General features: G+C 51.3%; 2 protein-coding genes across 2 annotated transcripts; one reads left to right on the top strand and one right to left on the bottom strand.

The window, feature by feature from the left end:
• Window positions 1-430: 430 nt before the first annotated feature.
• RFLNB (refilin B) lies at window positions 431-8530 on the top strand. Its single transcript, XM_087825979.1, has 3 exons — window positions 431-695; window positions 3449-3558; window positions 5444-8530. Exons 1-3 carry the CDS (start codon window positions 480-482, stop codon window positions 5772-5774), a joined length of 657 nt encoding a protein of 218 aa, XP_087682105.1. The 5' UTR covers window positions 431-479; the 3' UTR covers window positions 5775-8530.
• Window positions 8531-17219: 8689 nt separating this feature from the next.
• Window positions 17220-20373, bottom strand: LIAT1 (ligand of ATE1). The gene is made up of 2 exons (XM_016201907.2): window positions 20175-20373; window positions 17220-17873 (listed from the first exon to the last, which is right to left on the bottom strand). The coding sequence occupies exons 1-2, from the start codon at window positions 20365-20367 to the stop codon at window positions 17383-17385; spliced, it is 684 nt and encodes a 227-aa protein (XP_016057393.2). The 5' UTR covers window positions 20368-20373; the 3' UTR covers window positions 17220-17382.
• Window positions 20374-20408: the final 35 nt, after the last annotated feature.

The following is a 20408-nucleotide window of genomic DNA, read 5'->3' as shown; positions in this document are numbered from 1 at the left end:
GCTCTGCTCCGGCGTCCCCAGGCCGCCGGGGCTCGAGGTGCTGGCGCCCGCCAGGCCCCGCTGGGACGGGGCGAGGGCCCAGGGGCCCGGGCCGAGGGGGTCCGGTGTCCACCTGCAGGGGCCGAGGGCCCGGACGGGGCCCCCGGGGAGGCCGGCCCGCCGGGCGCCCCCTGCGCGCTGGGATCGGCCGCCCGGGGCGGGCGGGAGGCCCCGCGGAGCGCGGCGCGGGCGGCTCCTCGCGGGAGCGCAGCGGCCCCTGGCGCTCGGCCCCGCGCCGCGGCCTGTGCGGGGCGGCCCGGCGGGCGGGCGGGGCGGGGCGGGGCGGGGCGGGGCCGGAGGGCGGGCCGGGCGCGGCGGCCCGCCAGACCCGGACGGCGCGCGGGCGGGCAGGAGGCGGCCGGGCGGGCAGCGGCCCCGGCCCGCGTCTGCGCCCCTCGCTCGTCCGCGGCCCCGGCCCGGGCCCCGCCGCGCGCCCAGCCATGGTGGGCCGGCTGAACCTGCAGGATGTGCCCGAGCTCGTGGACACGAAGAAGAAGGGCGACGGCGTCCTGGACAGCCCGGACTCGGGGCTGCCCCCCAGCCCCAGCCCCAGCCACTGGGCGCTCGCGGCGGCCGGGGGCGGCGGCGGCGGCGGCGAGCGCGCGGCGGCGCCCGGAGCGCTGGAGCCCGACGTGGCGGCGGCCCCCGCGGTCCCGGTGAGTGGCACCCGTCTGGCCCTTTCCCTCCCCGTCCGCCCTCCGCCGGCCCCGGGGGGACCAGCAGCCGGCCGGGCGGCCCCGCTGCCGACGCCGCCACCCGCCGGCCGGGACGGCGTGGCCATAGCTGGGAGCCCGGGGCGGGAGCGCAGCGAGTGCCCGGCCAGCTGGAGCCGGTGGCTGGAAAATTGTCATCGCCTGGGAGGCGCGGGAGCCCCGGGAGAGGCGAGCCGCCGCCTCCTCCCTTCGGGGTGGCGGCCCCCGGGGCTGCCAGGTTGCGGCTCGGCCACATTCCTGCCCGGGCCGGGCTGGAGGGGGTCCCCGAACGCCGAGAGGGAACCCCAGCCTTCCCCGGACTGCGGGCCTGGCACTCCCGCCCGGGTTTTGCCCCTGCAAACCTTGGCTCCCCAGGGCCTTACCCTTCTGGCTGGTCTTGGGGAGAGGAGTGTGCTCTGGCTCCCCAGCTCCCCCATTCAGAGCAGACTGGGCCAATCTTTGGGGACTAGCCTTGGAGGGACCTGTTGAGAAGGGTTACCCCATGAGCCTCTGGCCTCCTGGTGGCCCCTCTTGTCCTGCCGCCTAACCCCTGTCTGGCACATGATGGGTGGGAGGCCTTTAACTGGGAGGAAACTTTCAAAATCCTTTTTTCTTTTAAAAGTTTCATTTAAAGAAAAACACCCAAGTCTCTTTTGCCTTAGCAGTCGCTCAGGTGGTGGTGTTTACTGCCTTCACCTAGAGCTCAGGGGAGGCCACATCCTGCCTGCAGTCAAAGCTGGGAGTGGGGCTCTCACCCCAACTCTCTTCCTTGGGGGTGGGTATTTATAGCCCTCTCCCCCGGGGTGAAGTAGTCAGTGGCAGCTGCTGCTCCTTAAGGACCCACACACTTTGATAATGAGTGGAATTCCTGACCCACTGACCCCGCCTCTCCGTGGACATCCCCGCATCCTCTCATCTCCGTTGGAAGGTAGCACTTGCTGCAACTTGGCCTTCAGAACACCCGTGATCTGGTCCTTTCTAGCCTCGTGTTCCACATCCCCTGACCACAGGCTGGTGCCTCTGATGCTGCTCCGTCCACTTGGCAGGCCTTTCTCTCCAAGCCCATCCCCTTCTACCTCGCTCAACACCCAGTCACCGTTCCACCTGCCAAAGCCCTGCTGGCCCCCTTTAATGCCCAACTTGTTACCTCCCCTGGGAAGTCTTCCTTGATGCTTCCCAGAGCCATGCTAGAGGCTGTAGCTTCATCCCCATTCCCTGCTGGTACCTTGTTCCTGTGTTTGTTATAACTCCTGCCGCCCTGGCCCACCCCGAGCTGGGTGTGTGCTCAGTGAGTTGGGTGGACGGGGTAAGGGAGCAGAGAAGGCAGAGGCAAGAGAACCGAGTGCTTGTGTGGATACCCGAAAGCAGGCTGTAATGTGAGCCTTGGAGAGTCACTGACCTGCTCCCCTGGCTGTCATCCTGCAGCCCAGCACTGTCTGGAAGGTGCCCCCTAGGTTGGGGAATGTCTTGCAGCCAGAGAGTGGGGCCCACTGTCACAACTTGGGAGCTGTTTCCAAAAGCTCTGCAGCAGCCAGTGCCCACACTCCACCCCTCCCCCATCCTCTGACATTAGTTCTCAAGCACAGCCCCTCCCCAGCTGGGTTTATTAAACTCTCCACCCAGATTCAGGTACTGGACCCTCAATGTCTCCCTGGCCTACCCTGGTCCCCTTTGGCTTTTGTATTTCCAACCTACACCTCCAATGACACCTTGTCCTGTGAACACCATCAGAGCCAAACTTCTAGAAATGTCTGCATTCTCTGTCCTGGAAGATGTGGGGGTGGGGCTGCCACCTCCACAGCCCAGCCCAAGTATGGATCCTTCTCTGAAATTAGGCGAAGAACATGACAGATTCCTCAGTAAACCCGGGAGCCCAAAGGGCTGCTCGCTGTCACACAGTTAACCCAGGGCCCCGACTCCAGTCAAATCGGTTAAAAACTAGCACCTGTGTCTAGGATGGAGCTGTCTTACTCAGGCTGCGTGATGAGTCAGAAAGTCCAAAGCTTTGACCAGCCTGGAAGCCAGTGAACCTCTAGGCATGCTGTGCTCTGGCTCTTAGCGTTTTCTGGATGGTGGAAAGTGACAGAGAGAACTTTCTGGTGTTCATCTTACCAGATCCTCCATCTGGGTTGGTTGTTGATCTCCCCAGGGGCAGAGGAGGTGGGGGAAGTTATACTGAATCTGCAGTGCAAAAAAAAAATCCCTGGTAGAATGATTTTGTTTTGGCCTTTTCTGAAGTGTTGCCGAGACAATGACAGGGTTGGGGACACATAATTGAGGGTTCTGGTTAGTGAGGCCCCAGGGGATGGAGATTTCCTGACCACCTTGTGGCAGGATGGCGCAGGAGCCCCTGGGTCTGGCCACGGAGAGGTTGCTGAGCTCGTGTTTCTTCCTCTTTTCAGCCTTTCACAGAACCTCAGTATGGAAGGGGGCACCCCCTTGGTGTGCAAATAAGGTCTCAGGCAGGGCGTGTGATGTGACTCTTGCAAGGACACGCAGCACATTCGTGATAGACCTGGGATTCGAACCCAGACCTCTTGGCTTCCTGTCCATTGCTCTTTCCATGCTGTGGGTCAACCCTTCTCTGGCTTCATTCCCAAGCCCGGGGAACACAAGTCACAGTTGGGCCCTCAGCTGCAGGCTCAGAATCAGGACCTTCTGTGGGGGATATGTCAGCTTGGCCTGTTGTGGTCTAACTGTGTTCTCCATCCTCGTAGAATCCAGCCTCTCTGCCCACCCCCCTGGCCTCCGCCTGCGCCCCAAGGTTATGCCCCCTGTCATTTGGCGAAGGAGTGGAGTTTGATCCCTTACCACCAACGGAAGTAAGGTAAATACAGCAGGCTCTGAGTTTACTTTATTTTAAAATTTTTCATTTTAGAGATTAATGCTTGTTTTTTTTAAAACAAAAATTTAATCACAAAAGCATGCCAAAGACTAATCATAGTTTGGTAGGCACATGCTCCGATTTTTTCCTGCATTCTAACCAGTTAAATATATAGACACACTTTTAAAAATAAAAACAAGATCATGTTACACATAAAGTCCTGCAACTTGCTTTTCATACCTCATCTATCATGGCCATCAGATGTTTAAAACTTTCTCATAAACTAATTCCTCTTTCCAAAAGCTGGGATCCATTTCCCCTCCCCCACCCCACCTCCCAACCCTGCTTCAAGGTGCTGTCGCCTTGTTTTATGTTATAATTTCACTGGGAAAGTACCATCCTCTCTTTGGGAATTTATCTCATCCAGGATTATCTGGGGGCAGATTCACTGAGAGGCTCTGTTCAAGATCTGTCTTTTTAGAGAAAGGAATTTTACTTTTGGGAACTGGTGGTTTTATAGCTGGAGTTTCAGTTGCCTTAACACAAAGGGCCCTTTGACGTGGAACAAAGGAGGCTCACCACTTTGGAGGTGAGCAGTTCAGCCCTTTATTCCTGCAGCGCTTGTATTTTGAACAAAATGAGGACATGACTTCATGACATTAGCTTTCACCAGCCTCTTACCTACTTACCCAGAGAGAATAGGTGTTTCCCTCCAGCTCATTGAAAAGAATGCTGATTCTTACTCCTTGACTAGTGGGTAGGGGCTGTGGGGGGACAGTGCTGTTAGATGTGTCTATGTGTGATGTTCATATATATATATTTTAGTACTTAGGAAGCTGTAATAATTCTGCAGGAAAATGAACTAATGCTTTGCTTACATAAAAAATATTAACTCCCAAATTACCAAAGAAGGACCTAAAAATAAATAAATAAATAAATAAATACAGTAGCTGCTGAGGAACACTGATGTTTGTTTATTTTATGGAAGTCAAGATTGTAATTTGTCCTGGCCGGTGTGGATCAGTTGGTTGAGCATCTTTTTTCGCCGGTTCAATTCCCGCCCAATCAAGGCACATACTCAGGTTGCAGGTTAGATCCCTGGTTGGGGTGCATGCAGGAGACAACAGATTGATGTTTTTCTGTCTCCCTCTTCCATCCTCTCTCAAAAAAAAAAAAACCAATAAAAACATTTTTTAAAAAATGATTGTAATTGGCTTTGATTGATAAGATCAGGTCTCAGGTCCCTGGGTTTGAGGGGGTCTCCAAACTGAAGACCAAGTACTAGTACTTGTTATCACTGAGCATTCAGGAGCGGCATCCAGGATTTCTGGGTTCCTTCACCCTCTCTTTAAAGAGCTAGTTGATCACTTCAGGCGCCAGCGAAACTGTTCACCGCTGGGTAGCTGTAGAACTCCCGTTGTTATGTAATGATCACCCCCCACAGCACTTGCTGTGTTAACATCCTGCCCCGTTCTCATGGGGCACCTTTTACAGAGAAAGGTACCTGAGGCTTGGAAAAGCTCAGGAGGAAGGTCGGTAACTTGACCGAACTCTCACAGCCTAAGTAAAGGGGTGTAGACTCCAGGAGCCGCCTACGGGAGAAGCAGTGACTGCAAGGTAAACCCTGGATGCAGCCCCCCCTGCTACTCCCACTGTGACCTTGACCTCTGCACCTCCATTTCCTCTCCCAGGGTTGTGAGGACAATTAAATTAGGTCCTGGAAGTGAAGTGCTTCAAATAGTACCACACAGTAAGTGCTGCATTAACTCTGCGATGCTTCTGACCCGAGTAGTCCCATCTGAAGGCTTGCACCCCACCAGAGGTTCAAGGTCACTCCAGCGCCCCTAGCCCCGAGGGCTCACCATGCCGCCTTCCCTCTCCATCCCAGGTACACTTCCTCAGTCAAGTACGACTCGGACCGCCACTTCATTGACGACGTCCGCCTGCCCCTGGGCCTTGCAGTGGCCTCCTGCAGCCAGACGGTCACCTGTATCCCCAATTGCACGTGGCGCAACTACAAGGCCGAGCTGCGCTTCGAGCCCCGCCACAAGCCCACCCGCTTCCTCAGCACCACCATCGTCTACCCCAAGTACCCCAAGACCGTCTACACCACCACCCTGGATTACAACTGCCGCAAGACGCTGAGGAGGTTCCTGTCCAGCGTGGAGCTCGAGGCCACCGAGTTCCTGGGCGGGGACTGCCTCTCGGATGAGTGCTGACTGCAGGCCGGTGGGGCCCGGCCAGCGCCGCCCTGGGCCAGCTGGGCCACGCTGCCCTCCAGTGTCACTCATGCCCCCAGGAGTTTAACCTAGAGGTGCCTCTAAGCCCAGCCTGGGGAAGAAAAACATGTCACAGCGTCTTATAATAATTGAGAGAATTTGGTTTTAAAAATGTTTTTAAATAGTATTGAAAAGGAGTGTATTTCTAGTTTGCTGCTGCACAGTTTCCCCCAGAGTCTCAGTTTGATGAGAAAATAAAGAGACCACCAGAGCCAAAGGAAAAGGGGCACAATCTGAAATAGGGAGGGAGGGGAGCGCTTCTCGTCCATCGGTCGGTCTGGCTGAGAAAGCGTGGAGAAAGTCTCGGGAATGGAAAAAGTGAGTTTGGAGCGGTTCGGCCCCGGGTGTCCTCACTGCTGCGCGTGGTGCTAGTTCATGGCTGTGATACCCATATGGGCTCAATCTGTGGAGAGCGGAGTCCATTCCACTTTTTATTTCCATTTCCACTTCTATTTCCTGCTAACCGAAACGCTTGGAATTCTCTCAGTCTTTTCTGCAACATCAAAAAACCCAAACCACAGAATAAGATGTTTTTTTAAAAAAAGAAAGGAAAGGTTCATCCTGTTTTCACCTCTTCGGTTGGGTCAGGTCGACCGATGGCCGGGGTTGGGAGCAATGGCTTCGGTCCGGTTCCGCCCCCGCCGGTGGCTCCTGAGCTCAGGCCCTGGCAAAGCGCCTCGCACCCTTGGCATCTGGTGACGTCTCCACGGGCTTGTGTAACTCTCCTGATATGTATTTTGGGGTTTCCAAATACTTTCCTGTTTTTTCATAGAGAGGAACGGCATTTTAAAAGAGGGCTTAGGAAAAATGCTTTTGGGGATCTCACGAGGGGGCTTCACTCACAGTGGGAACCAGTGGCCACACTCAGGGCCTGAAGCCATCTGGGAGGAGACAAATAGAGATGTTTCTGGTGACCTGGCTCATCAGGACGGGTGTCCTCTCCAGGAACCCTGGGTCAGCTGCTCCAGGACTCTGATTGTGGCAGCATCACAGAGAAGTTCTGCCAGGGCCTTAGGTCTAAGCCAGAAGCAAGGAAATTGCTCCTGTCCCCCTCCCCCAGGTGCAAGAAGAGGCGGAGTCAAAGCAGGGACTGATGTCACAAGTGCAGCTCCTGCGCCTGGGTGCTCTTGCGATGGTTCACATTTCTCTTAAGTGTTCATTTTAGTGTAAGAGACACTAAAATGCGTTGAGTGTGAACTGCAGAAACTTTGTGAATTCAGCTGAACGGGCCTCGGCAGCGGGGACGGCCGCGGGGCCTGGAGGTGCGGTGGGCCAGGCTGCCTCTGGCTCGCCCGCTGCCTGCCCTGCCTCACCCCAGCCCTCACTTCCTGCCAGTCCCTGAGGTTTTTGAATGAAGGAAGCGGCAGATGGCTTTTCTCTTCCAGTGCTGGAAAGAACAAACGTTGAATATTTCCTCTGAATACATCCAAATTATGTCAAGTGCTCATATTGTAAGCTCGGGCTCCCACTGTGTCTCCAGGTTTCTGCTGATGCCCCTGAAAGCAGAATTGATAGCTCTGTGGGTACCCTGGAGCCACAGCAGGGACTTTTGTTCTGAGGAGAGCAGGTGTGAAGATAATCGCACTCATTTAAAGTCATTGGAGGCCTATGGAGCCTAATTGGTGTCCTTCAGATTTAACAGTGTGTCGCCTGTCGTGCTCCTAACTGATCGCAAGCATCCCTGGTGGAGCCTGCAGGGGGCTGGACCGCCCTGCGTTTGCCGTGGTGGGGCGCAGCGGGAGTCCCCCCAGAGGGGCACTCTGGGGCCCTGTCGTCTCTGTAGTCACGCAGAGCAACAAATGCTTCCTGTGTCTGGAAAAGCAAATTACATGGCATTTATGATAAAAATTGATTTTTCTCTCCGGTTCTATAATCTCGTCGTGTAAGACAAGTGGTAAATGTAATTTTTAAATTATGTAAAGAGAATTTCCAAGGCTTTGCTCTGGCCCAGTGGGGACACTGGAGTGAGCTCAGAACACTGTCATGGGCAGTGCGTCAGGGGAGACAAGGACTGGAGAACGTGGCCTCTGACCACAGCAGTGTCCTGAGATGTCCCTGTGGGGTTTTGTCTTAGGGGGATTGGGTTAGGTGCAAATCATTCTAAGGGAGCAGAGAATCTGAATTATATCAGTAAAGTAGGTGGAAGTGAGCGATTGCAAAGTGCAATGAGAATGGAGAAGCAGGTTTTAAGTTTTTCACTAGGGAACCAACATTAGTTCGTCTAATCCTTTCCCTGCAAACCTGCCTGGCTGAACGTTGCAGAAAAGGAAGCAAGTGAAGACACAATGGGACGCTTCAGGGCAGATAAATGACATCGGTGAATGGTGGGTTCCTTGTTGGTTTGAGAGGCGGAAGCAACGATTTTTAAAACTCACTCGTTAAAACCAAACATTCCTAAGTGTACCTGAGAGACCCAGTTTACTTATGAATTAAAGGCTTTTTTCTCAGGCTCTTAGATTATGGCTTTCATGTAATAAGGATGATTTGTATTTTCAGGAAAAAAAAAAAAGTTGTTTTCAAATCCAGACCTTTTAAAAAAGAATGATTACCTTGTCACTTGACACTTTTCCTGTTTCTAACCTTAGCAGGATAGCATTTGACAAAAATGATATTTTAAATTTACCTTGGACATCTCTCCCACTCCATTTTGCTTTGTGACTTCTTCATTTAACAATAAATTATCTTCAAAAAAAAAACCTTAGAGATGCTTCTCTTTTTTGAAGTAAAATTATAATATTTTGGTTAAGAAAAATGAGAAAAACAGCTCTTTGTCTTAGATTTTTTTTAAGATGTGATTTAATTTAATAGAATAGGACTTGTCTGGAGTATGCCTTTCCTAGGCAATGCAAGATTTCCAAGGGGTCCCTGGGCACAGACAGTTTTAAGGAATTTGTCCCCAGATTCCATGTGTGCTCTTTCCTAAGCCCGATCTGCCCTGAAAATGTGGCTGTGAGTGACTGCAGGCCAGTCCTCCCTTCCCACCTCCCCTTTCAAATGGCCTTTCTCCCACTTTTCAGAAGAAATGCATGTCTTAGTCCAACCATCTTTAATTTTATTGGGGGGCATTGCCCTGGTCTGGCAAACCTGTAGGTACTAGTCAAAAGAACAGAAACATCAGCGTCTGGGCATCGGGACCCCACTATAGGGGTTGCCAAGGATGAAGCGCGGCGGTGGAAGCAAGGTTGGCCCGTGGGGAAGTGCTCCCTCCCAGCATCTCCTGCAGTGAGGCAGTTGGAGAGGTAACACTTTCCATGTAGCACCCACGTCTCTTCAAGCTCAGGCTCATGCCTTCCCTTTGGGCCAAGCAAAGAGGGTCGAGGAGAAATACTGAAAGCGAAGACATCTGACTTCATTCAGGCGTTGCATCCACGGCAAGGCTCTGCCTCATCTGGTCGTCTTTCAGTTACGACTCGGAAATAAACGTCCCACGAATGCATATTATAATGCCTATATATATATATTTTAAAGCCAATCTCTTTCTAACAGAAATTAAGCCTAACTTGGCTGATTGGGATGACAGTGAGGCCTAATATTGCCAATTAGGTTATATGGTGTAAATTTCCCTTAAAAGGGCTAATCAGCAGTTCCAAGGTTTTGTTGGAAAAACATTTAAGATGTGTAAGATTAAAGTTATAATGGGGGGGGGGGGTATAGAGAGAGGCAAAAAAGTGTGTTGAAACTAATAATGTTTCAATATTCCATTGAAAAATACCTTTCTAAGTATATCAGATTAAGCTGGTGCCCTCAAGAGAAAAAGTAGGTATAATTAATAATAACATGATAAATCTTAGGAAAGCTTTTTGGTATACGTCCCAGAAATTTAAGAAGTGAATGACTCTATCGATTAGGTAATGAATCCTATTGCCAAAAATGCCTCTTTTCAAGATTAAATACTAATACTTTTATTTTAGAATATAATCACTATCTAGCGGTTTGTTTCTATTACTGTTTCCCAATGTGCTTTCTATGAAGTGAATAAGGGCCTATGATAAATTAATTTGGGGGAAATTAAAAGTTGAAAAATGCTAATTATATTTGTTGCAGGGCTCCTAGGAACCCTTGTATTAATCAGCTTTTGTGGCGTAACAGCCACCACAAATCACAGTGGCCCACCGCAGTAAGCAGTTATTTCTCGCTTACAAAGTGTATGGGTCCCGTAGAGCAGTTCTGCCCAAGGCTAGGTATTGAGTTCAGGGTTGTACCTCTTGTCTCTGAAGCAGACTAGGGAGGCTACCTGGGTCACATTCTTCTCGCAGAAACGTTCAAACCATACCAGAGAAACAAGTAGAGACATACCTCTTACATGCTACACTGGCACCCTGTGACTTCCACCCACGTCCTACTGGCCAAAGCAAGTTGCATGACCAAATCCAACATCACTGGGACGGGAACCACAGTTCCCCATGCGTGTGCGAGAAGTGAATGCTTGCTGTACCATATAGCCTTTAACATGTTAATGTGCATTAAGAATCTTCAGGCGGGAAAAATCTAGCATATAGCACTTTCTAGACTCATTGGACCAGAGAACCCATGAGCATTTCATGAACTAATTAAACTGACAAAAGAAATTAACAGGAGAAAAGGCATATACATTTTATGGATGTTAATATTTTTATGTGCATGAGGGCTTCACAGAAAAGAAAAGCCCAAAGAATTGGTTAGACCTGGAGCTTATATACCATTTTAACAAAGGGCGATAAATTGAGGAGAAGGAACGGGGTTTGCGGCTGCTAGAGCCAATAACACTGTGGGAAAGTGACTAGGAAATATATTGGGGAAGCTAATGGGAGATAGGGGTAAATTTAGTAAGGTCTGTTTAGGCGACTCGTCTTGGTGCTGGCTCTCTGCTCTCCTCATTCTGGTCCAGGAGAGAGGGGTGGGAATCGGTGCCACCGTCACAAACGGAAATTTGCATCCTGCTTTTACACAGATAAGGGGAGAGCAAACAACTTTTGCTACATCTGTTGATTTTCAATTGCCTTCAGCTCAAAATAATTCTTATACCAAAGTGGCATATTTATTGTGGCATATTCCGGGCCCCTTCACCAGACTACCTGTGTTCAAACTAGCTCCATCATTTCTTAGCTGTGTGACCTTGAGCAAGTCCCTTAAACTCTCTATAAAACAGGGGTAACAAGAGTTAATTTCTCCATAGAGATGTTGTACGGATTAAATGAGTTAATAAATGCAAACTGCTTAGAACAGTAAGTGTTTATTGTTTTAATTATCTTTTGGCTTGTATTTTCACTTCCAAGAATGTACCCAAAGCACTGGAAAATTACACTAAAATGTGCATATAAGGATGTTCCTGGCAAAGCTGTTTAGAGTAGCCAAAAATAGGAAACCAAGTAGATGTCCACAAACGGATTGAATAAATTGTCTGTACATTGAAGTACTAGGCAAGCATTACTGAGTATGTGGTGGGTGCTGATTTAGTGATTTGGAAAGATGTCCATGCTATATTTTTTAAGAGAACGATTGAAAGGCATTTGTTGTTTGTTATCCCATTAATTTTGTTTTCCTATATGTAGCATGAAAAGAAAAAGCCTGGAAGCCTGGATACCAAATGGATGGGGTGAGCTCTCTCTGAATAGAGGAACTTTTAGGTGTTTTAAAATACTCTTTTGCTTGTGTTTTCGAATTTGTCTGTAATACATATGCATTTCCTGTGTAGTTTGAAAAGTAAAACCTGAGTGTAGAACTTTGTACAGCTTTCTGGTGATTTAAGTGTAGAGAACCAGAGTTAAATAGTTAGTCTGTCTGTCTCAGACCAGGCTGGAGAACTGTAAAGAGTCAGCTTTATGCTATTTGCAAGCTAACAAATTAGCCTGCCACATTTTCATGGATGTTGGCTAAAGACATGAGACTCCTGGGTCAGAGACAAAGGACAGTTTATTCGTCACGGCAATAGCTAGAGCATCAGCATTTGTGCTGGTTCCGAGCCTCAGTTGCCAGAGAGCGATGTGAAGAGGGCCAGGTGCCACTGGAACATAGGGGTTTCGTCACAGCAGAGGAACCCTGAGCTTGGGAACTGGAACCGTCTACAATAAGTAGTAAGCAGATCTGCCCTGTGCCCCGGAGGGAGACACTCCCGTCTTCCAAGGCTGTTCGTCATAGCGACATCCTTCAAAAGACCGTCTGGAACAGAGGTGACTCCCCTCACAAGATGTGCAGACACAGGAGAGACCTGGGGGAATGTCTCCCAACAACCGGAGCCTCTCAAATGTTAATGGGCATATGAGTCACCCAGGGAACTCATTAAACTACAGGGTCTGATTCAGGAAGTCTGGGGTGGGGCCTGAGAGCTGGCTAACAGGAGGGTTTCTAACAAGCTCCAGGCCGAGTTGGTGCCGCTGGTCCCGGCCCACAGTTTGAGCAGGGGCCTTGGGCGGCACCCTCAGTGCCAAGGCATGGGCAGGGGCTGCCGCCGGAGCGTGGCCTGGGGGCGCGTGATTAAGGGGGGACGGCTGAGTGAGGCAGAGCCCTTCCTAAACCCTTCCCACGGACAATCAGAGGGGGACGTGTCAGTAGTTTTAAAGGCTGGATTTGACCATGAACAAGTACATAGTGTGGCCAGGAGGCCTGAGAGTGTTCTCCCACCACCCCAGGGGCCCTCTGGAGCCCAACTGTTAGGGTTTCTCCCTCCCCTGGCCCCCTCTCCCAGGAAGCTTCTCTGCCAGCCACAGTTCCCAGGAACAACTTCCTTTCAACCCCCCAACCCCCCCCACCACCACCACCTTAGCCACTGACCCAATTAACAAGGCCCCAGTGCTGTCTTTGTCTCTTTCTATTGTGGTTAAACTCTAGGACCATGTGCAGCTTGGCTCCCACCTACCTTGGGAGCCTGTCGGAGGCACCGCAGGATAGAAATTAATGGCCCTTAGTTTCTGTGTGACCCTGGGCAAGTCACCCAGTCCATGCCTGTTAACTCATGTGCAAATGGGATCAAAACGCCCTCCTACCTCAAAGTGTGTCATGGAGATGAAAGGAAATCATGTATGTTAACTGCCTAAAACCATGTTTGGGCAGGGGAGGAGCCTGATCAATGAACACAGTTACCAAACTTAGCAGTTGCTTGATAAACATTTCCTAAAAGGACAGTTGGGGACCTTAAAGTGAATCTCTTACAAGTTGTGTGACTTGAGTAAGTCACCTCTTCTCTCTAAGCCTAAATTGTAAAGTGGAGATAATTCTCACTGCTCAGGGAACTCGACTGAGGAACAAATGAGGGAGAACTTATAAGCCCTGGCCAGTGCTGCTCAGTGGTTAGAGTGTCAGCCTGTGCACTGAAGGGTTGTGGGTTGGAGCCCTGCTCAAGGGCACATACCTGGGTTCCAGGTTCAATCCCTGGTTCCAGTCCAGGCGCATGCGGGAGACAACCAATTGATTTGTCTCTCTCACATCGATGTTTCTCTCTCTCCCCCCCTCCTTCCCTCTCTCCCTCCCTTCCATTCTGTCTAAAAACCGATGGAAAAAGTATCCTCAGGTAAGGATTAATGATGACAACAAAAACTATAAGACAACCTAAAATATAATTACAAGGTAGGGAGCAGGACACAAAACACAAAATATTAATAGCTCTTGATGGCTCTGGGTATGAAGCACAACAAGTAGAAATCGTTAAGTCCTATCTAACACTTAACTCACCCAGCAGCCTCCTCAGCCCCGTAGGACACAGCATCACTTCTGAAGAGAATGTCAACCCCCTTTGGGCACTGGCAATGGGTATCTGTGGTGCCCAGAAAACAGATGGCCTTTTTTAAAAAAAAAATTGATTTTAGACAGAGGGAGAGAAACATCAATTTGTTGTAATGCACTTTATTATAAACTCAATGGTTGATTCTTGTATGTGCCCTGAGGATCGAACCTGCAACCTTGCCTTATTGGGATGACACTGTAGCCAACTGAGCTACCCGGCCAGGGCAACACATGGTTTATGAGCAGGTTGAGTTTTGGGTTTTCCACTCCTTGGATCAAGGACAAGGCAGCACAACTGACGGTGAAGGAAGAGGCCAACTCTGTTAGCTGTTGTTGTTTAACAAAATTACCCCAAAATTTAGTGGCTTAAAACAACTTTATTATCATCTCACAGTTTCTGTAGGTCAGGACTCTGGATGTAGCTTAGCTGGATGTGTCCCCCTGGGTGATACCAGCCCAGGTATCACTCTGGGCTGTGGTCATCTCAGGCTTTCCTGGGGGAGACCTGCTCCCTACCTAGCTCGCTCACTCGGCTGGTGGCAGGCCTCAGTCCTCACTGGCTGGTGGCGGGAGACATCAACTCCTTGCCATGTGGGCCTTTCCTTAGACGGCCCCCCAGAGCGAGAGCCCTGCCAGAGGGAGAGAGAGAAAATGTGTGCCAAATGGGTTAGAGCATCATCCTGTGCACCGCAAGGTCTCGGGTTCGAGTCCCTCTCAAGGGCATGTACCTGGGTTGCAGGTTCAATCGCTGGTCCTAGTCGGGATGTGTGCGGGAGGCAACCGATCGATGTTTCTCTGTCTCTCCCCCCTTCCCTTCCACTCTCTCTGAAATTAATGGGGGGGGGAAATATGAAGATTAAAAATAAAAAATGAATCATTCATCTGGAGGGTAATGGACAAATCTGTCTACTTGGCATCTCTTTAGGGACTTGCTCTGCATCCTATGTAGGTTCCGTATAGATTCTGCGACAATCTGTTGGGTGCCTATGTCCAGTGAGGTGGCCCCTATCTCCCCCACTTCCCCTCCGTACTCTAGGTCTGTGCAACAAATACTCCATTGCCTTGGCCACTGACCAGTCCAGTGATGGCTGCATGACCTGTGCCAGGCCAGAGATTGTCAATTCTCTGGGATTGCCATGGGCACTAGGTAGGGACCCAGGAGTGACTCTTTACTTCGAAGAACTACAGGAATGTCGGTGGCTATCTTTGTAATCCTGCTGCCAGAACCTGCCCGAACATGAAGCTAATACAGGGGAGGCAGAGGAAAGATATGGAGGAAGAGACAAACTTTGATGACCCAATGTGGCCTCCTGGATCCAGCCATGCCTGAGGCCACAGCCACCCCTGGACTGTTGGCTTTATAGGTCAATCACTCCCCTTTGTCAGTGAGCCAGGATTCCACAGGCTTTCTCTTCTTTGCCATTGGGAAGGTCCGCTGATACAGCCTGGGTGTGAGAAAGATACAACTTCTACCCCAGCGGTGGTCTGACTTGGAGCCAGTTCTGTGCTTGTGGGAGTGTTAACCCCACGTCCTTCCTCTATTTATGCCTTAAGTAAAGACTCCCACTTGGTTCTAGGCCACAAGTAGGCACTTTCTTGTTTGGCCCAAAGCCCCCTCCCCAGACCACTGGACTTTGAGACCTTTGCCTCGTTTCTCCTACATTCTTTCTTGCTCCAGGCTCCTATAATTTGTGGTTTATTTGAATTATATCTATGGGCTAACCACTGAAGACACGTTTCTTTGTGAAGCTCGCCCTTCCATGAGGTGAGCTCTACACCATCACCCAGGACAGTCTCTCCAGTGGCTATGTGGCTACCCCAACCTAAAATGTCATTGCTTGAGCCTGGCTGGTGTGGCTCAGCGGTTGAGCATCGACCTAGGATCCAGGAGATCGAGGTTTGATTCCCAGTAAGGGCACATGCCCGGGTTGTGGGCTCGATCCCCAGCAGGGGCTGTGCAGGAGGCAGGCAATCAATGACTCTCATCATTGATGTTTTTATCTCTCTCTCCCTCTCCCCTCCTCTCTCTGAAAGCAAAAATATATTAAATAAATAAATAATAAATAAAATATCATTGCTCGATACTCTTATAATAGAATGCTTCCCACTAGGGACCAGGCACTACGCTATATGACTTATGTAATTACTGCATTTGATTCTCACAATAATGAGATAGATATTTGCATCCCTGTTTCCATATGTGGTAACTAAGACTCAGAGAGGCTAAGCAATTGACCTGAGGTCACACAGCTAGCATATGGGGGAAAGAGATAAATTCAGCTCTGATGTCAAAGCTCATAAACTGAACCACTATCCCAGAATATCTCATGGCAGAAAGGGGAGCCCAGGCCACCCCACCGCCACCCTCAATGGAAGACAATGTGTAGAGTGACCAAGGAAGGCATCCTAAAGCTGGTGTGCCCTCAGACTCCCCCAGCCACGAAGGTTGACCCAGAGCACACAGGAGTTGCCAGCTCAGCCGCTCCACCCTCTGCTACCTTTACCTCGAGCCCTGGGACATTGGGCGAGGTCCTGTGGCACATTTTCCATCTCCTCCTCCCCATGGAGCCACCCCAAAGCCCCCGTTCCTCATCCCCTGATGAGGGTACTCCACGGGTACTCCTACCTGGACAGCAGACAGGCCTCAGTACAGGGAGAGCCACTCCTGTCTGCTTTGGGGACCCTGCCAGGCATGGCTGCTAACCTCCTTTCTGGAGGAGAACAGGGCTCTTCCAAAAGTCCCCTCACTATATTTTCCAGGGTACAATCGCCAAAATATGAGAACCCTATAACTGACCTTGCAGAGAAGGGCGAGAAGAGGACTACTGGGGGCTAGCAGGGACCAAGCTAACCACTTCCGCTAACCTTCAAGTACGTGGTCTGTGGTGTCTTACGTTGACTTTCAACTTCTAGAATCCTGCATGTCTTTAACTCCTTGGAAGGCAGGGACCTGGTCTTAAACCTCCACCCTGCCCTCCCAGGCCCTGCACCGGTTGAACACCAGTGGCTGATGCTAGCCCGGAGACCACCCCCAAGTCTGGGCCCTTCCTTCTGCATCTCTGCGTCTGAGGGTGACGTCCCCACTGAGGTAGGCCCCTAGGCCCGCAGCTGCGGCAGGCTGGAAACCCCGGAAAGGAGCACCCCGCAGGCCCAGCCCTCAGCTCCTGGGAGGCAGGCCGGCTTCTCCTGGGAGTGCTCCCCTGTGGGATTAAGCCCCAGCTGAAAAGCATGAACTGGGGACAAGCAGTATGGTAGGGCCTTTTAAAACTTTGCTTAAAATGCCATTTGGGGGCTTAGAAGAGTTTCATGATTATAAGAGAAGCAATATTCCTTTTGAGATGTCTCATAATAACCAACCAGGAATGAAGTTCTGGAACTCACTTATTTTGAAGACCACATAAGGGCAGGGAGTGTATTTAATTAAAAGAAAAAGTCTCCCAGATATTTGGAGCATTCTTGAGCCCGCAGAAGTCTGCCGCGCGTGGAGCTTTACCCATGGACTTGGTTTAAGATTGAGAATGGATATAATCCACACACTTTCTCTTTTTTCGGGGGGGAGGGCAAGGTATAAACATCTAACTGTGATGAGAAATTAAATAACAAAGAGATGCCAGGTTATTTGAGAAAAGGGAAATTCTGAAAAGAACTGTGTTCATGAACTTGCTTCTGTTAAGGAACCATGGCTTTCCTGGGCAACTGGGGGCACCCTGGTGACAGGAGACGTTGACCTCATCGACACACCCGTCAGCTGCTGCCTTCGGCTGTAGGTCTGATCTCCCCTTCTTCTTTCCTAACACATACATTTGCTGTGAGGCTAAACGATACGCTTGCTGGTATCGTGGGAGGATCTTCACTCGGGCAGAGTGGCAGCTAAGTCACAGAGCGGGACCTTTGGAGTAAGGTCCCCTTCAAAGCGGTGGTCAGGGCGGTCGGCTTTTGAAGAGGGCTGCCCGCTGTTGGTGCTGCCGTCACTGTCTGAGAGATAGGCCGGGTCCTCAGGCGGCTCCTGGGCGTAGGGGTCAGAGTGGATGCTCTTGAGGGCCAGGATCCGGTAGCGCTTCCTCCGGTTCAGCTTATAAATGCGAATCCGCTCTTTCTCTGCCTCGGGGTCGGCGAGAATGCCATCCCAGCGCAGGCTCTCGTTGACCCGGTTCGAAAGGTTCTCTTCTATTTCGGCAAAGTCGGGGAGACTTCCAGAGCAGGAGAAAGAAGGGGTGAGCTTGGTTGGCTCTTTGTCCTGCCTGTGTTCTTGCCTCGGGCCATGATCTTTGCTGGGACTTAAGACCTCCTGAAAAGATGAAGACAGCTGCTGATTCTTCAGGCTTCGGCTCTGATGTTTATCTGCCGAGCAGATGAGCAGTGTTAGCATTTGTGGTGATGCCTGCCCTCATCCTGCTCGGGAAAGATGCCAAACTCACCAAAGATATAACGGGGTGGGGAGTGGAGGGCCCTCCTTAGCTAGGGCTCAGGTGGCCAAGCCCACCAGCCTCGTACCCACTCCATATGCTGTTGGTCAAGTCATTTTGGGGAGGGGGGAACCATTTGTTGAGCATGTACTATGAGCCAGGCCCTCTGGATACAGGCTATCAGCCCTGTTTTCAGGTGAGGAAACTGAAGACTCCAAAAGTCTTAGCAACTTGCCAAAGTCACATAGCGGGTGGCAGGGCCAGGATGTGAATGCAGGCCTGACTCCCAGTGCCCTGTTCTTTCCACTGTGCCACGCTGCCCCCCACTTCTCTCCGCATGCTCACCGAGACACTTGGCAGTTCTGGGAGTCTATGACTCTACCCCCAGTCTAGACTTCTTTATGATGGAGAAATGGAGGGCAACAGGAAAACTTCCTGCATCTGAGTGCGGAAAGAAATATTAAGCCAAGCCAGGAAATACTCGTGCTGTGTGGCTGGTACTGATTCTTTTGTCCATTAATAAGCATTCCTGAATCACATAACACACATAAAGCAGTGTAAGCTGTGGTTCTCCCATCAGCTTGTCTTTCTTTGGGGGGAGAGAAAAATACCCCCGCCCCCAAAAAAAGAAAAACAAAAAAAAATTCTTTTAATCCTCTTGTGACATTTCTGTGCCTTTGTACTCCCCGAAAACGATTTGGTGTCCCCTGCTGACAGCATGAGGTACATGCCGCTGTAATTTCTAGTCAGAAGCTAAACCAAAAAGACAATAAATTTCCTAATTTGCTTTCGCCTACACACACAGGGCTTTTTGACCTAAACTCCAGAGTTGATCACTTGCCTTTTTATTACAATTCCACCTGAAGAAGTAATTATAACCTTCCTTCCCCAAACTTCAAGGTTGACATGGGGAAGGCTGTCACTCCTTCTGCCTCCAGCTTGCCAGGGGTCCCAGCTCTGCACACAAAGGACCAGAGCCCAGGGACTTGAACCCAGGACTAGCCACACTGGAGGTCGGGGCTTCTGTGCCAGGGTCAGTGAGAGCCACCTCCCAGGCAGCCGAAGCCCTAGAGGGGGACTACACAGGTGACACTGGAGACAGCATTCTATGTCACTGTTATTCCATCTCCATAAAGTGGGTGCTCAGTGCCTTTGTCAAGAAATTAAGGAGTTCTCTGAGAGGAGTTCAATGAGACGTGGGGGCTCCGTGGGTCTGTGGCAGGTGTTGGTGTGTGTGTCTGACGTGTCCTTGAGAGAAGTGCATGCATAGAGTTGTATGTGTATAGGAACTGCTTGGGAGGCGTATGTGTGTGTGTGTGCCTGGCGGGGTATCTGTGCTTTAGTTCTATTTGGTGGTTATATTGACATAGGGGGTGTTGTTGAGGGCATTTGGGATTATAAAAGTGTGCAGCAGTGGCTGATATGACGGTGTGATGGTGTGTGTGCAGTTGAAGGCTGGCCTTGGTGGACGGGGTCCCGGGACGACAGTCCATGCAGGGAGGATACTACTTTATGCACATTAAGTGGGTATCCACATAACACCCAGAGGCCAGGCACCCCTGAGGAATGAGGGGGCAAAGGCGTCTCTGGGCAGAAGGCAGAAGTCTGTGTTTCTGCCTGTGAGGAGTGTCTGCCTCTAGTGCCTCAGTGTCCTTGGCTTGGGGAGTCCCTGTGAAGACTCTAGGAGGGCTTGAGATTTCCGTGGGGAAGGTAGGGAGGTTCAGGATTGTCTTTCGGCTGAGGGGTTAGGAACTTGAGAGGGTGTCTGCAAAGTTGAGGTGCTGTGTGGGGCTGGGAGGCTCTGTGGGAATAATGCTGCGTATCTGGGGGGGGGGGTCTCTGTTTGGGGTAGAGGGTCTCCATGGATGTTAAGAATTCTCGATGCAGGATTTGGGGTCTCTGTGCTCTTTGGGGCGGGGTCTCTGTGGACAGGGATGGTCTTTATGAGCAGGGGCGGGGTGTCCCCGCGCAGCCGTAGGCGGTGTTTGTGGGGAGCGGGGGCGGGGGGGGTACCTCTATTTGGGACTGGCGAGTTGCTGTTTCTGGTCTGAACTGGTCCCCGGGTAGATGGGGGGGGGAACCTCCATTTGGGACTGGCGAGTTTCTGCTTCTGGTCTGAACTGGTCCCCAGGTAGATGGGGGGGGGGGTCCCTGAGGGACGCAGGTGGATAACCTCGGGGCAAAATCATCTCTCAGGTACAGGAGCTGAGGCTTCCGAGCTAGCTGCCCCCCTTACCGTCCCCCTTGCCCGACCCCTCGGTCTTCTTCTTCTTCTTCTTCCTCTTCGCCTTGCGTTTGGCGGGCTCCGAGGCGCCGCTGGATATGGGCGGCAGCCTGGACCCCTTTGGGTCGGCAGTGCCGCCCTCGGGCTCCTCCTCGTCCTCGTCTGCTCTGTACCTCGACGCCCCGGCCCCATAGAGGCCGTCCATCCGTCCCGCGGGGCCGCCCCCCGCGCGCGGCGCAGCCCAAG

This window comes from Miniopterus natalensis, chromosome 17 (genome assembly GCF_054644295.1).
Source record: "Miniopterus natalensis isolate mMinNat1 chromosome 17, mMinNat1.hap1, whole genome shotgun sequence".
Taxonomy (NCBI): Eukaryota; Metazoa; Chordata; class Mammalia; order Chiroptera; family Miniopteridae; genus Miniopterus; species Miniopterus natalensis.
The sequence above is the reverse complement of the archived record's forward strand: the minus strand, read 5'-3'. Positions and strand labels throughout refer to the sequence as shown.